Source organism: Anarrhichthys ocellatus, unplaced genomic scaffold, assembly GCF_004355925.1.
Source record: "Anarrhichthys ocellatus isolate YVR2014 unplaced genomic scaffold, GSC_Weel_1.0 scaffold5, whole genome shotgun sequence".
Classification (NCBI taxonomy): domain Eukaryota; kingdom Metazoa; phylum Chordata; class Actinopteri; order Perciformes; family Anarhichadidae; genus Anarrhichthys; species Anarrhichthys ocellatus.
The window spans coordinates 5,456,976-5,470,038 of NW_022280035.1; the positions used below are offsets into that span (position 1 = coordinate 5,456,976).

At 38.6% G+C, this 13,063-nt stretch overlaps 2 protein-coding genes and 1 non-coding gene across 3 annotated transcripts; 2 read left to right on the plus strand and 1 right to left on the minus strand.

Moving 5' to 3' along the window:
* The first annotated feature begins 927 nt into the window (after nt 1-927).
* On the plus strand, nt 928-5,581 carry LOC116382434 (tumor protein D54-like). The gene is made up of 9 exons (XM_031845488.1): nt 928-1,015; nt 1,581-1,696; nt 1,802-1,950; nt 2,227-2,274; nt 2,715-2,816; nt 4,333-4,359; nt 4,908-4,943; nt 5,048-5,096; nt 5,182-5,581. Exons 1-9 carry the CDS (start codon nt 1,003-1,005, stop codon nt 5,251-5,253), a joined length of 612 nt encoding a protein of 203 aa, XP_031701348.1. The 5' UTR covers nt 928-1,002; the 3' UTR covers nt 5,254-5,581.
* Nucleotides 5,582-6,025: 444 nt separating this feature from the next.
* trnae-cuc (transfer RNA glutamic acid (anticodon CUC)) lies at nt 6,026-6,097 on the minus strand. Its single transcript has one exon. It is a non-coding gene; the product is annotated as a tRNA-Glu (tRNA).
* Nucleotides 6,098-6,368: 271 nt separating this feature from the next.
* ppdpfa (pancreatic progenitor cell differentiation and proliferation factor a) lies at nt 6,369-8,477 on the plus strand. Its single transcript, XM_031845618.1, has 5 exons — nt 6,369-6,486; nt 7,541-7,643; nt 7,790-7,867; nt 7,954-8,047; nt 8,134-8,477. The coding sequence occupies exons 2-5, from the start codon at nt 7,589-7,591 to the stop codon at nt 8,267-8,269; spliced, it is 363 nt and encodes a 120-aa protein (XP_031701478.1). The 5' UTR covers nt 6,369-6,486; nt 7,541-7,588; the 3' UTR covers nt 8,270-8,477.
* The last annotated feature ends 4,586 nt before the right edge of the window (nt 8,478-13,063 follow it).

The following is a 13,063-nucleotide window of genomic DNA, read 5'->3' on the forward strand; positions in this document are numbered from 1 at the left end:
TAATACTACATATAAAGGCTAATATACTGTATGTATGGTAGTGTAAGTTAACTTTTAATACTTCAAGTAAATGTTGATAATACCTCCTATAAAGTAAGATTCTGAATGCAGGACAGTATTTTTACACTATAGTATTTGTACTTTTATTTAGACACTAAAGGATTTGAGGATTTCTTGTTACGGACTTTGAATCTCACGCATGTGATTTCTGAGCTCATCATAATATATAGGCTAATTAGATGCTTAATTTAGTTAGGCCAGCCTTATGTTTATTTAATCTTGATCATATCATAAATATATTGATGGACATAAAGTTTTGTGCCTCATATTTCTCATCTTTGATGTAATGACCAGTGGTGGAGTGCAACTAAATACAGGTATTTTACTAGTGTATTTCCATTTTAGGCTACTTTATACTTCAACTCCACTACAATTTCAGCAGTTAATATTGTGCTGTTTACTTCTCAAAAATTTTCAGACACTAACAGGGGCAAAATGGGTACGTTTGATAAATTAAGTAGGCCTACATATTATATTGCAAATGCTTCGATATATTTTTTATTCATTGTACAACATTAGAGATCAGTTATATGCTCAAAATTCAGATTATTAATACAGAGTATAAATCAATTCTTAGATATAATAATATGTATTATTGTGGATGAAGCTACCCTGCAGTAATACAGTTAGGATTAGTTCCACCTTTACCAGCTGCTGATACAATAGCCTTCATATTATTCTAAAAAGTGTCATTCTGCATAATCAGTACTTTAGGTATTCTAAGTATATATTAATGCCTTTGAATGCAGGATTTATACTTGTAGCAGAGTATTTTTACATTGCATGACATCCCACAACATCAGTCCAATGACCGCCTCGGTGATCCTGGCTGAGACTTCCTCCTGCTCGTCTTTGAGTTGAGCTGTTTGCATGGTGACATCACAGGAGGCTGCTGCTAGCTAAACAAGTCAAAACACTCCCGGAGCTGAACGCGAGGCAGCGATGAACCGACCAGGTAAAAGACTATCTCACACTTGGTTTTGTTGGTACCGTAAAAGTCTTTAGCACAAATATCTCGGTTAGTTTTAGTCGGTACGCTAACGTTTGCGTAGTGTGCAACAAGTAATGTTAGCTGTTAGCTTCAGTTAGCTTCAGTTAGCCTCAGTTAGCTTCAGTTAGCTTCAGTTAGCCTCAGTTAGCCTCAGTTAGCCTCAGTTAGCTTCAGTTAGCCTCAGTTAGCCTCAGTTAGCCTCAGTTAGCCTCAGTTCAGCACTTCGGACAGCTCCGAGAGTGTGTTGACTGTTATAAAGTATACAACCTTTGCTGATACTACTGGTATACATTCTGTAGTTTTAAACGTATTTGACAATATTAAAAAGTTTGCAAGAATGATATGTTTTATCTATCTATCTAATATTTGTAGGTTATCTGATATTTTCTCATTGCCTCTTCAAAAATTTCATATTTACATTCATATGTTTTGACCCACATACTGTAATATAAGGTTATCCTATGTATTTGTGACATCTACATTGTTCTATCTATCTAAATATACATTTTTTAACGATCTGCTTTGTAAGGCTTTGATGGGGCTTCATCATCCATGAGCTTCTCCACAAGGATAACAGAAAATGGATACTCGGACTCAGGTCTAACAGAGGAGGACGTCTGCAATCTACGGATTGAACTTGCAAAGGTTATGCAGCTCTTTCGGGCTATTAATCACTCAAGGTAAATATATTTAACAGTATCCGCTCACAAATTGTCTCTCTACTGATTTAGCTGTTTTGTGTGTTTCTAGATTGAGGAAGAAATTCAGACATTGAGGCAGGTGCTTGTGGTCCGAGAAAAATATGCAGCAGACATCAGGAGGCAGCTGGGTATGAGCTCTCTCAGTAACATCAAACAGAACCTGTCCAAAGGCTGGCAAGACGTCCAGACCTCAGCCCCGTAAGTGCACTTGTATCCTCCTAAACATTGCATATTTTGACTGCCATTTTGATTGTACGGCAAGGGCTGTTGGATGGTTAAAAACTCCACTGCATACCTCTATAGTCTTACCAGGCTTAACACACCCAACCTCTCCTCTGGCAGACCATTTGCCACGCATTGTCTTACTTTGACATGCTTACATAACCATGGAAAGCACACTAATAACTGTCGTGCGCTCTGCCTTAAGTCGGGGGAATAATCTTACCAGTTGTGCTTGTTCTGCTCTTGTTACAGATATCTCTCAGCCTCGGCCACTTTGGAGGACATCAGCAACTCCAACATGTGAGTGTTGGTCATCACGTTTGCATTATATTCGTAAAAAAACAACACATTTCTACTGCATTTCATGGCGCAGGGGTCTCCCAATGGTTTGTCCTGTGCTCACATGTTAAAGAGGATTCCTTTCTAAGAAACAAGTGATGGGATTTTCCAGGTCGAATAGGATTGGTGCCCCGTTAATAGCCTTACAGCCTGACTTAGTACAAGGAGCAGTTGTATTAACAGTTAATGTCAGGACTGGCCTGAAGCGTTTTAAAACGGAGTGAGCAGCCTTCTGCAGCCACATAGAAGCCACTGACGTATATGAGCCTGTTGTTAACTGTTTAATTTATGTGGTGAATGTGTGTGAATTCATACCTTTGTGCTCTCTGTAAGTGTCACATGTGTGTTGGCAGTGTTGTGACTGTCCTCCATTATTCATGACTACTTCTTTCTACCTGTAGATATATGAGGACACGGGAGAGTCTCACTCATGCAGGCCAGGTGACATCATCCGCTCTATCCAATATGGGCGTGACCATCACCAGGAGACTGGCAGACATGAGGTACCTTCGGAGTTGGCCCAGCTACTTTAATCATTTTCCAATTTTATTTGTTAAAAAATAGATTTAAAAAATACCAAACTCTGCATGTTAATAGTGCAGAAGCTACCAATGAGGTGCCTGGTAGGAAAAGCTGTTGGCTAATGCAGCCAGGTAGAGGGACAAGCAGGAATCCATATCGCAAACTGCATTTAAAAAAGACAAAATAATATAAAACCAGGTTTTTGGCTTTCAGAAAATGCTATGCAAGAACATTTTATAAAGCACTTGTATTCCCACATTTGTACTGCTATTCATTCATTTGTATCTCTGTCTACTTGGATCTACTATGTCAGATCTAGAACTAAAACACTATTTCAATTCATTGTAGTCGTCTATATAGGGACAGGACAGTCACAGCCTCTATGATAACTGTCAAGCAGTGTGTAGTAATGTGTGACATGACACTAAGGCCCACAGCACGATATGATTTTGTACATTTAACCACCACATTCATATTTTGATTTAGTTTCTTGAGAAACTAACAGAAAAAAACAGACATATAATTTAAGATAACATTTAATTTATCATATATTTTAGTTGTTAACAAATCCCACGAAAAGACCAAAACCAACATTAATTGATCTGAAAAATAGCACTTAGCTACACCCATTTCCACTCTGATGGGCTTGTTTCTGAGAGCTACAGACAGAGTAGGGACGTCAGACGGACTAATGCATCATTTGTTTTGGTCTATTCATGATATTTGTTTACAGTAATAACATGTAAGACAACGTCTGCCTTTTAAAACTGTAATTAATGTATTTCCCCTCATCAGCCCCCATTGACTATTTATTGCAAGACATCTTTTTTTAATTGATACTCCACTCAAAATCTCTTTTGAGCTACAATTCCGTGATGACGCCGTCGGTCTGAAATCCTGACAGCTTGTTTAAAGGCGCCGTTTATGAATACGGCCTGTGTGTATTGCCCCGTGGATTGAGTGTTTCGATACCTTCACAGTATTTATATAGCGCTTACACCTCCTTTATATTAAAAAAGTTATCTTTTTACAATATGGGACCAAGCATAAAATGTGTTATGTTGCAGTCTGTAAAGGTGAGGCTAATTGTATATACTGGTATCTTAATCTATAAAAATACATCATCATTTATTTGTTGATTATATTTTGGATTAATCAGAAATAGCGAAGTAAACAGAACGTTTTAAAATAAATAGAGAAAAAAAAATACAATATTTCCCTCTGTAAAAAGTATAAAGTAGCATAAAATACTCAAGTAAAGTACCTCAAAATTGAAAAAGAACAAAACATGGGCTGAGGGGTTTTGGGTGGAGAATCACTTCAAGTTTGTCTTAAAGTGTCACAGTGTCTTGTGTTTTTGTTTAGCCAGTCAGCACTTGTAATCTAATCCCATTAGGACATTTGGACATCATCAGCAGTCGCTGATCAGTCTGTTGTTTTCATCCAACAACAGAAGCTGGTGTGACGTTATCTGTGTGTTTGTCTTTATCTCAACAGAGCTCTGCCTCTTCCGAGCCCACCACGGTAAGACTGAACTGAGCTCATTGTGGTGAGGCTGAATGGTCTGAAGTGAGTGATGAATGAGTCCGTGTGTGTGTGTGTGTGTGTGTGTGTGTGTTTGTACTGTAAAAGTAGCTCAAGTACTCATTATGCAGAATGGCCCATTTCAGAATAATATATTATATCACTGTATTTTAATTATTTATGTATTAATGCATCATAATTTATTAGTTGATTTATATTAATAATCTGAATCTGCAAAGTAACTAGCAACTAATGTCAAATAAATTAAGTGGAGTAAAAGTAATATTACAATATTTAAGTATTGTACGTGAATGAATGAATAGACATACGGTTTGTGTTTTTATAAATGTTCAACCTGCCCGGGGAGGTTAAAATAAACTCATTAGCTAACTGACGCATTTACACTGACGTGGACACTGAAATGTTGAATGTGCATTGTCCCTGGTAAATAAATACATGTGTTTTAAATACGATGTCTTTAAGCTTTACATGTCACTTATAATGTTAAAACTTCATTCTCTCTTCTGCCTCTCCAATGTGACACAAAGCGCCCTGGGCCACACCATGAGTGTGCCGTCTATGAGGTAAAACATCACTGCTGTTCTTATAGAAACTGCTTACTAATAATTTAATTTGTCTGCTCAAACACAGATGATTCAAGGTAATTTGTCTCTACGTTTCTCCGTAGACATTCCTCTACATTCAAGTCTTTTGAGGAAATGGTCGGAAGTGTGAAGGTGAGTTTGTGGAAACGGCAGTCACAGAGAGTTATTACTGCGCATGTTATTGAGCATTGATCACTCTCCTGTCTGGATCACACAGGACAAGGTGAGTGTCGGTCTCACAAATAACGGAGACACCTCTGGGTTCGAAAGAAGATCCTCACGCACATGAGATGGACCCTTCTGATCCCTTTTTGATCGATCCCTTGTCTGTGTTAATCTGTCCACTGTTATTATTGTATTAATGCAACATGACAAATAGAATGTATTACAATTGCAATGTAAAAATATTTTAAACTTAAACGTAAAAATAGTCTTTTAATATGTGAATATGTTTTATTTCTGTGTGTTGGATAAATGTAATGTGCAAGTTATTTATTTTGACGTGCAGTAAACCCATCTTGTATTTGCAATATGCATTCATTGACATTAATTGTGACATTTACAAAATAAGTATTTTTGTATTTTAAGATTTTTCAATTAAAGTCAATTGAATGGTGTATGGTCTATTGTCGTCATGTCAAGTTCATTTAATTTAATTACATTGGTGTACTTAATTTAAGCGACTACTGCCACTGGTGGTGGCCTTATTCTATATCGAGCCTTTGGGTGGCGCTAGAGGCTTGAAATATGTTAACAGTAGGATATGGAAAATAGATGCAAGTGTCCCTTCTACTATATGTAATACACTTTTATTGAAATTAAAAGGGGATACTGATACATAAACTGATACTTCCAAAAGAAAAGGCACTGAGATATTCCAAGCCTTATGGGGGACTATAACTTTAATGCAACATTAGAGTCACCTTTCTGACCTCTGATTGTGAGTACTTGCAACATTTAGTGCAGTGGCAGCCATTATATTAAATGTCAAAATGAAGATTGTGAGAAAATGTAAACCAACAAGGAAGGTTGAATTATGCGGCTAACCAGGAAAAGAAACGTTCCCTGACCGGGAATCGAACCCGGGCCGCGGCGGTGAGAGCGCCGAATCCTAACCACTAGACCACCAGGGAGCGGTTTGGTCAAAAACCCAACTCAGCAGCTTTCTGACGTTAGCTACCATTAGCTATTGGCTAGCTAACGTGGCGTTTTGTCCGTCAGTCTTTAACATCAGCGGGTTACTTTAAGCCTCTCCAAGGCCTCCTTTTGTCTGATGTCTGAGTTCCCGTCCTTAACCGAGCACAACAACCGCATGTTCTGTGTCCTCGAGCTGCCACAGGCCCCGCCCCCGTGCCACAGCAGCACGCGCGGGGACAGACCCCTATAAAACGCGGTCCTCCTGACAGTTACAGTAGCAGTGTTTTGACCGTGAGGGGTCGACCTAGAGAGTTCATCCACAAATGGGCCATTGTAACAACTAGTACCTCTTCTACTTCAAGCCATCCGCACCCTGATCTTACAGGTACGTCAAAAATAATTACAAGGTCTACTTTTGTGTGTTTAAACATAAACTAAATATATTTGATATTGTATTTGTTTCACAACGCCTGACCTAATCACAAAATACTAATTTAGTTATATGTGCTGAAATGTTTTTATGCTATTCTTAAGTGAAGATACCTGTCAGTTACATCCACAGGTGTTCTTTTTAAATGTTTGATTAACTTAATCTCAGTAAAGACATGCATACATTTTATAATCACATGCAGTAGATAGACCACTAGGAACAATTTTCCTTCAGGGTATTGTATAAGTGTTGTGTTTATGCGTCTGCTGCCGTTATGAAGTCCAGTTCTTGTTTGTTCCGTGAAATCCTCAAAGCCACCTGTGCTCACCTGCATGGTGTTAAGCTTCATAGTTCAGCTGGTTCTCAAGGCTGCTAACATATATAGTATGACATACATGTGAAATATGAAATACATGCACAAAGGAATAAATCAATCTTTATTCTTGCACATTTTCTAATAGTCGACACATTTTGTTGCACTTTGAATAAAAAAGTTACGCTTATTCCTTGGACGTTTTTGGCATTAAAACAATTGGATAGAGCCACCTGTACTTTCCTAGGCTATAGCTTGGACCAGCTATAGCTTTGTATAGCTTTCTATAAGAGCACAGTCGTTTGCTAGTAACTTGCATGGCCACGCAGCCAGCTCGTGCACTAAGCTATCAGAGTTCAGATGGACATACTCTGGTTATTTGAGTCATGGGGAACCGGATTCTTGGAAGCAGCTGCTTCTGATTCATCACTGACAGGAATGAAGCACAGAGTGCATGAATGCATGCAGCAAAGGCTTCCCTGTGATGGGTCCTGAGTTCTGTTACTGCTGTCAATGCAGATGTTTCTTCTCATCTCATGTCTCCATTACCACAGGCCGTATGTTCGCACAGGGGTCTTTGTTAGATGCATTGCTTTTCAAAACAAGAGAATTTTCTGAAAACAATATACGCAGGTGCAATTAAAAGTAAAAGTAGCCTAATAATACCTGTACCATCTATTTCCCTCTTGTCTCCAGGTTTCCGTTTTCCATCTTTGAGTGGTTTTCCAGCTAAGGGCGGAGAAAATGGCAGCAATTCCATCAACTGGCTCCCTCATCGCCACACATGATTACTATAGAAGTGAGTGAGATGTGACTTATATGTATTTATATTGCAGTATTGGTACTCTCCCTGTGGAAGCCTGTTTTGTCTTTGATAAGATATAGATAGATGAGTATTTATACAAAAACCAAATGTCTTTATTTATTTTTTTTTTTTAATTCCAGGGCGCCTCGGGTCCAACTCCAGCAACAGCTCCTGTGGCAGTGCGGAGTATACAGGAGAGGTCATTCCACATCCCCCTGGTATGCACAAAAAAAGACAATGTTTAGTTTTGAAAAGTGTCGCACCAAACCGAGCTCTCATCTAAAATAGATTATGTTATTTGCAGGACTTCCAAGGCAAGATTCTGGCCACTGGTGGAGTTCATTTTTCTTTGCAAAACAGAACCAGCCCGGCATGCAGAACGGATCTGAAACTCAAAAGTGAGTGAATGTAAACATAACCAAATATAAGTTAATCAGGTGCAGCGACGGTTGGTTCTGTAAACTAACCTTTCTTTGTGTTGCAGGAACAGAACCTACACCGTGGGCGACGGTCAGGTGACCTGCATCGCCAAGGAAATGGTTTTGAACAGACAACTCAGTGAAAGCAGTGACAATGAAAAGTCTGAAACATCGAACCCTCCACCACCTACTTCTTCCTAGACTCCATCCCCAGCCCACCGCCTCACCTTCCTGCCACCTGCCCCCCCTCACACCACCCTCACCCATAGTCCATCACTGGAGATGATGATGATGGCGTTTGTTACATTTTAGTCAATGCTTTTTCCTTTTTGCCCCTGTATAGTATATTTTTATTGTGACCAAAAGTTTTAAAAAAAAGTATGTAAAAAGTTTTTTTCATTTTATTCTTCTTGTGACTTTAAACTGTAAATAATATTAATTAAAAAAAATTCTTACAGTCAACAATAACAGTGTGTTTTCTGATCCCACACAGCTGTTTTTAACCTTCATAGACTGGTCATTATAAGTACTTATTATTATAATTATAATGAACCTCAAATCTTTAGTGCTATTGTCACTTCTCTTCAGGTGACCCACACAGCAGAGCGGCTGTTTTATCACTCTGTCAGGGAACACATGCAGCCTACTTACCAAACTAATCTGTTTAGCTGTGATATGATTAGCAACGACTAATTCCGTTGCTGTTGAAACAGCTTACACAGTGTTGCACCTGAGCTTGAATGTGCGTCAACAGCTTCTAGAAATGTAAAGGTTTATGGTTTTCTTAGAACAATCACATTGAAATACATGTATACATATTTTTGGTTCTCCAAATGTAAAAATGAATTAGGAAACAGAGGCCAAAATTAGCTGACCCAAACATTTATGCAACACATTTCTGAAAGCAGGTCATTGGTCAGCTACTGCCAGCACCGACCCTGCTGCTGAGTTCGATGACCACATCCTTCTATAACTGCACGGCATAAAAATAAAGCAGCCCACCTGCTTCTATTAAATCGTACTGGAATTGTTTTAAAATACATAGTTTTGAATGCCTCAGCACATTGTTGTTAAAAAAAGTTCACGTGTGCTGCAAGGAGAGAGCTTATAATGCTCCCTTGCAGTCTGTGTGTGCAACATGTTGACAGCTTTTGGACTATAAGCACTGTGTCAAAAGAAATATAAGTGTCAAAAAACAAATCTTCATTCACAAAATAATACTGTAGCACAGCCAGGTTTCAAAAGCCAGCGCTATAAATCCCTTGTAAAACCAAAAATTAGTTTAGGTTATTTTCATTTTGGACTTAAATGGACTTAAAACATATTCTAATTACTGTGAAGACATGAGGTAGTACTAACTGTCAGAATGATTAATACATGCATTAGTTCTCTGACTTTAGTGTTCCGTGAAGTGATACATGGGGAACATTTTGCAATGTGTACACTGACAACTAAGAATAGACCGAGCGGTTACAGTCCAATTCTGTTGTAAGATAACCTCTCTGTTCAAACAGGAAAGTTATATACTTCCAATACTGTTTGTGCAGCATTTAGAGCAATGTGCTGGGACAAGCATTTGGCATTTAAGGGACCAAACCCATGATTCATGTCTTTAGACTTCTATCCATTTAAAAAGTGCATGATCTGTCCAGCCTGTCCTCCAAAGCTGCACTATTTCTGGCAACGTATCAGAGAAGCACTTGGGTCTAAATATGTCCAGTGATCCCGGCCAAGCACAATCACTCCCGTGACACTTAAACAACACAGGAGGCTCCCATCGTGCAGGTCTCTTTTTACGATCTCATAGGGCACTTTGGGTTTCTCTGTACAAAGTTCAAAAAACACAGTGAGACACCAATCCCCAGAATAACTATCAAAACAGCTCAGTTGCAATGAACAAAAAGGCCCTGGATAGAGGGTCAAATTGATTTAACTGATCCCAGATTGTTTTAGAGTAATTATTACAGTTTTATGAGGCCTATGACTCTCAATAGATGCCTTGCAGTCACATGACTTCTGAGGATTTTCTTTGTTATCTCCACCATGTTGGGTACCGACGTTACACATGCAGGTAGGCTAATGTCCTTCACCACCAATGTCACTCATTTCTCATCGAGATAGCAAAGAACAGAAAATGTATGCAGAGAAAACATCGGTGATTGGATGAGATCAGTACAGAATCAGCTTTTCAGGCATCTAATATTGTCGGAGACTGCCTGAATATTTTTTGAATCTATCTACTTTTAAAGTGATTGTTGACTGTTGCTCGTTCTACTACTGAAGATGCATGTGTGTCAGAGTTCATGTGTGTCAGAGTTCCCTCTGGAGGTGAGGGATTTCAGGAAGGAGCAAGCAGGGTGAAAGGAGCCATCGATCTCTTTCAAGCTGTCAACGTTTAAGGGTGGTTGTGTTGCCATAGCACACTGAGAAGGCGAGGACACGCTCCACAGTAGCTCTGTAAATAGCGGTAGAACCCCCTCACCCCTCCGGAAGTTTATTTTTGTTATTTATTTTTGGTCTTAGCGATCTTTAAAATTAGGTTCCCCCTATACATCACTCCACTGGGGCCCTACCTCAGCCCTGTACCAGCTTCCAGATTAAGATCTTCAGCCAGTTCAGTTTGCATCTTTACTGATTTAGCAGGCTAACACTTAACGCTAGCTGACTTTAGCTTGCTAAATTGCATTAAATTCGGTTGCTGCAGTTGGCCCTTTTAACTGCTGCAAGCCATTTCTGATGTCTCTCTCCTTCTTTAGATAGTTAATGTGCAATATTAGAGATTGAAATATTCAGATTTTCATTTTTGTTGTCATAGTCACATCCCACTGCACAGCATATGGAAGGCATGATCAAGTTTGCGCTTGAGCCTGCTTGAGTCTGGAACCAATACGGTGGTGGCCAACAGCAAACAAATGTTTGACACGGTTGTGACGTCAGCTGCAAGGCGTCTATATGAGTCTATCTCTTGTAATGGCTCACTTTCAAGTGGGAAATCTACTAGTTGAGGTGTACCTCAAGGAAGCTGTCCAGGACCATTATAATTTGCTTTTTGTCCTAAAAGTGAATGACCATTAATTTTAGACAGTGTCAAATGTTGTATGCTGATGATTCAACAATATATATGGCAAATTAGTAACTTTCCTTTAAGAAAGAAAGGTGAAACTTAGTGCTGGTTAATAGTTCTTTTGAGGATTGGTCTTCGCAATGTAGAGCTGAAGCCTAAATTTATCTTTGATTATAATTATTTGTGAGGATTATTGAAACGCTATCCTCAGATTGGAGTCTTTTTTTAAACCCTGATCTGCTGGAAATATAGTCCGTGGAAAATGTTGACTTGGCCACACAGAGCGTTCCTGCACATGAATTGGTTCAAAGATAAATGGGGAATCTGGGGCAAAGGCATCGGGCAATGAGTATGACTCAATCCTACTCAGGAAGAGTCCAACCCCACAAAACACACAGTTCAAGTTCATACTGCACAGATAAGAGGAGAGAAAAAATAACATCTAATTCTTAGTATTAGCAGACAAAGTGCATTGTTGCTTAATTTCATGTTTGTCTTTTCAGGTAAAGGGCTTCAAACCGTGTGCAGGGGCTCAGGTGTCATCCTGTTTTTAGATCTATATTTGATCAGCAGCATGAGCAGACAGTGTGCACCATCGAGCTTGTGTGAGTTCACGTGTCACTGAAGGCCTTTGAGTGTCAACACTAAGTCTCCCCATGACCAATTATCTCTGCAGGCCACAGTTGTTTATTTGAGTTTCTTGTCTGGATCAAATTTGGGACTTTTCAAAAAATACCCTGGAAATCAGATTTCAAATGAATCTGATGTGAATGTGTGCTTAGGTCTTGAACCTTTACTGGAAAGGTTATTACAATGATGGTTTTAGTGAGCCCTCTATGGTCTTCTATCCATAATGTTGTCTGACGCTTAAAATAACAATTTTAGTGGACGTAAATTCGGTGTTACCTCAAGTGATTGAATTGCAGCTCGTTTAGCAGCTTCCAGCTATTCTCCATATTCGTCACTTCACACCCAACATGAAAAAATAAGGTTGAAAAATCACAAAGTTACCCTCGAAATTCAAATTTAAGGTATTTTTTTATTTCATGCCATTTTCATTTTGACTTTACTACAATTAAGAGAATACTGAATACTTTACCAAATTAAAAGACCTAAATTATTTTTCCACGACTGCCAAAGACTTAGAAATGACTAATCAGTATTTTCAAAATATGTTTCAAGCTATCATTGTAACTGTGTCTGAAATTGTCCAGTTAGTCATATAAATAAGAGAATAATGAGGTCACTGCTGTTGTGTTTTCACTGTGTGAGAATATTGATCTGCTGGAACACTACGTTCTTTTACTCAGACAGAGAATCTGTTTGTGGAGTCAGCTGTAAGTCTTCCCAAAGCTGCATGAGCCGAGCCAAGACATTTGACTTCATGTTTTCATGTTCACCTCAGGATAAATTATAAAAACTTGAGTGATCCATAAAACTTTCCTCTAGTGCCACCATGAGGTGAAAATGGTTTGATTTGTGACCCAAAACCTGCAACTTACCTTCCAATCAGACTCAGATCTTTTTGTTGTTGTTTAGTGCGAATTAGCAGCATGCTAACAAGCTAAACTAGGATGATGAACACGGTAAACATTATGCCTGCTAAACAACAGAATGCTAACATTGTGTAATTGGTGTGAAAAGACAAACTATAGAAACACTCATAAGAACAGTAATGTACATATATTAATGTTTACTTTGTTTTGGGCTTTTTCAATCCATAAATGCACAGTTCTCCCTTTCACTATACTTGCATATTGTGTGTATTTTTATGGATACAATGCATTTATAAAGTACTCAGATCCATGCAATTTCTTTTCGCATTTTAATTTATTGAAGCCGTATGCTAAAATCATTTTTGTCACTAATCAATCTACACTCAATGCCCATAATGACAAAGTGAAACAGCATTTTAGAAATGTTTGCAAAGT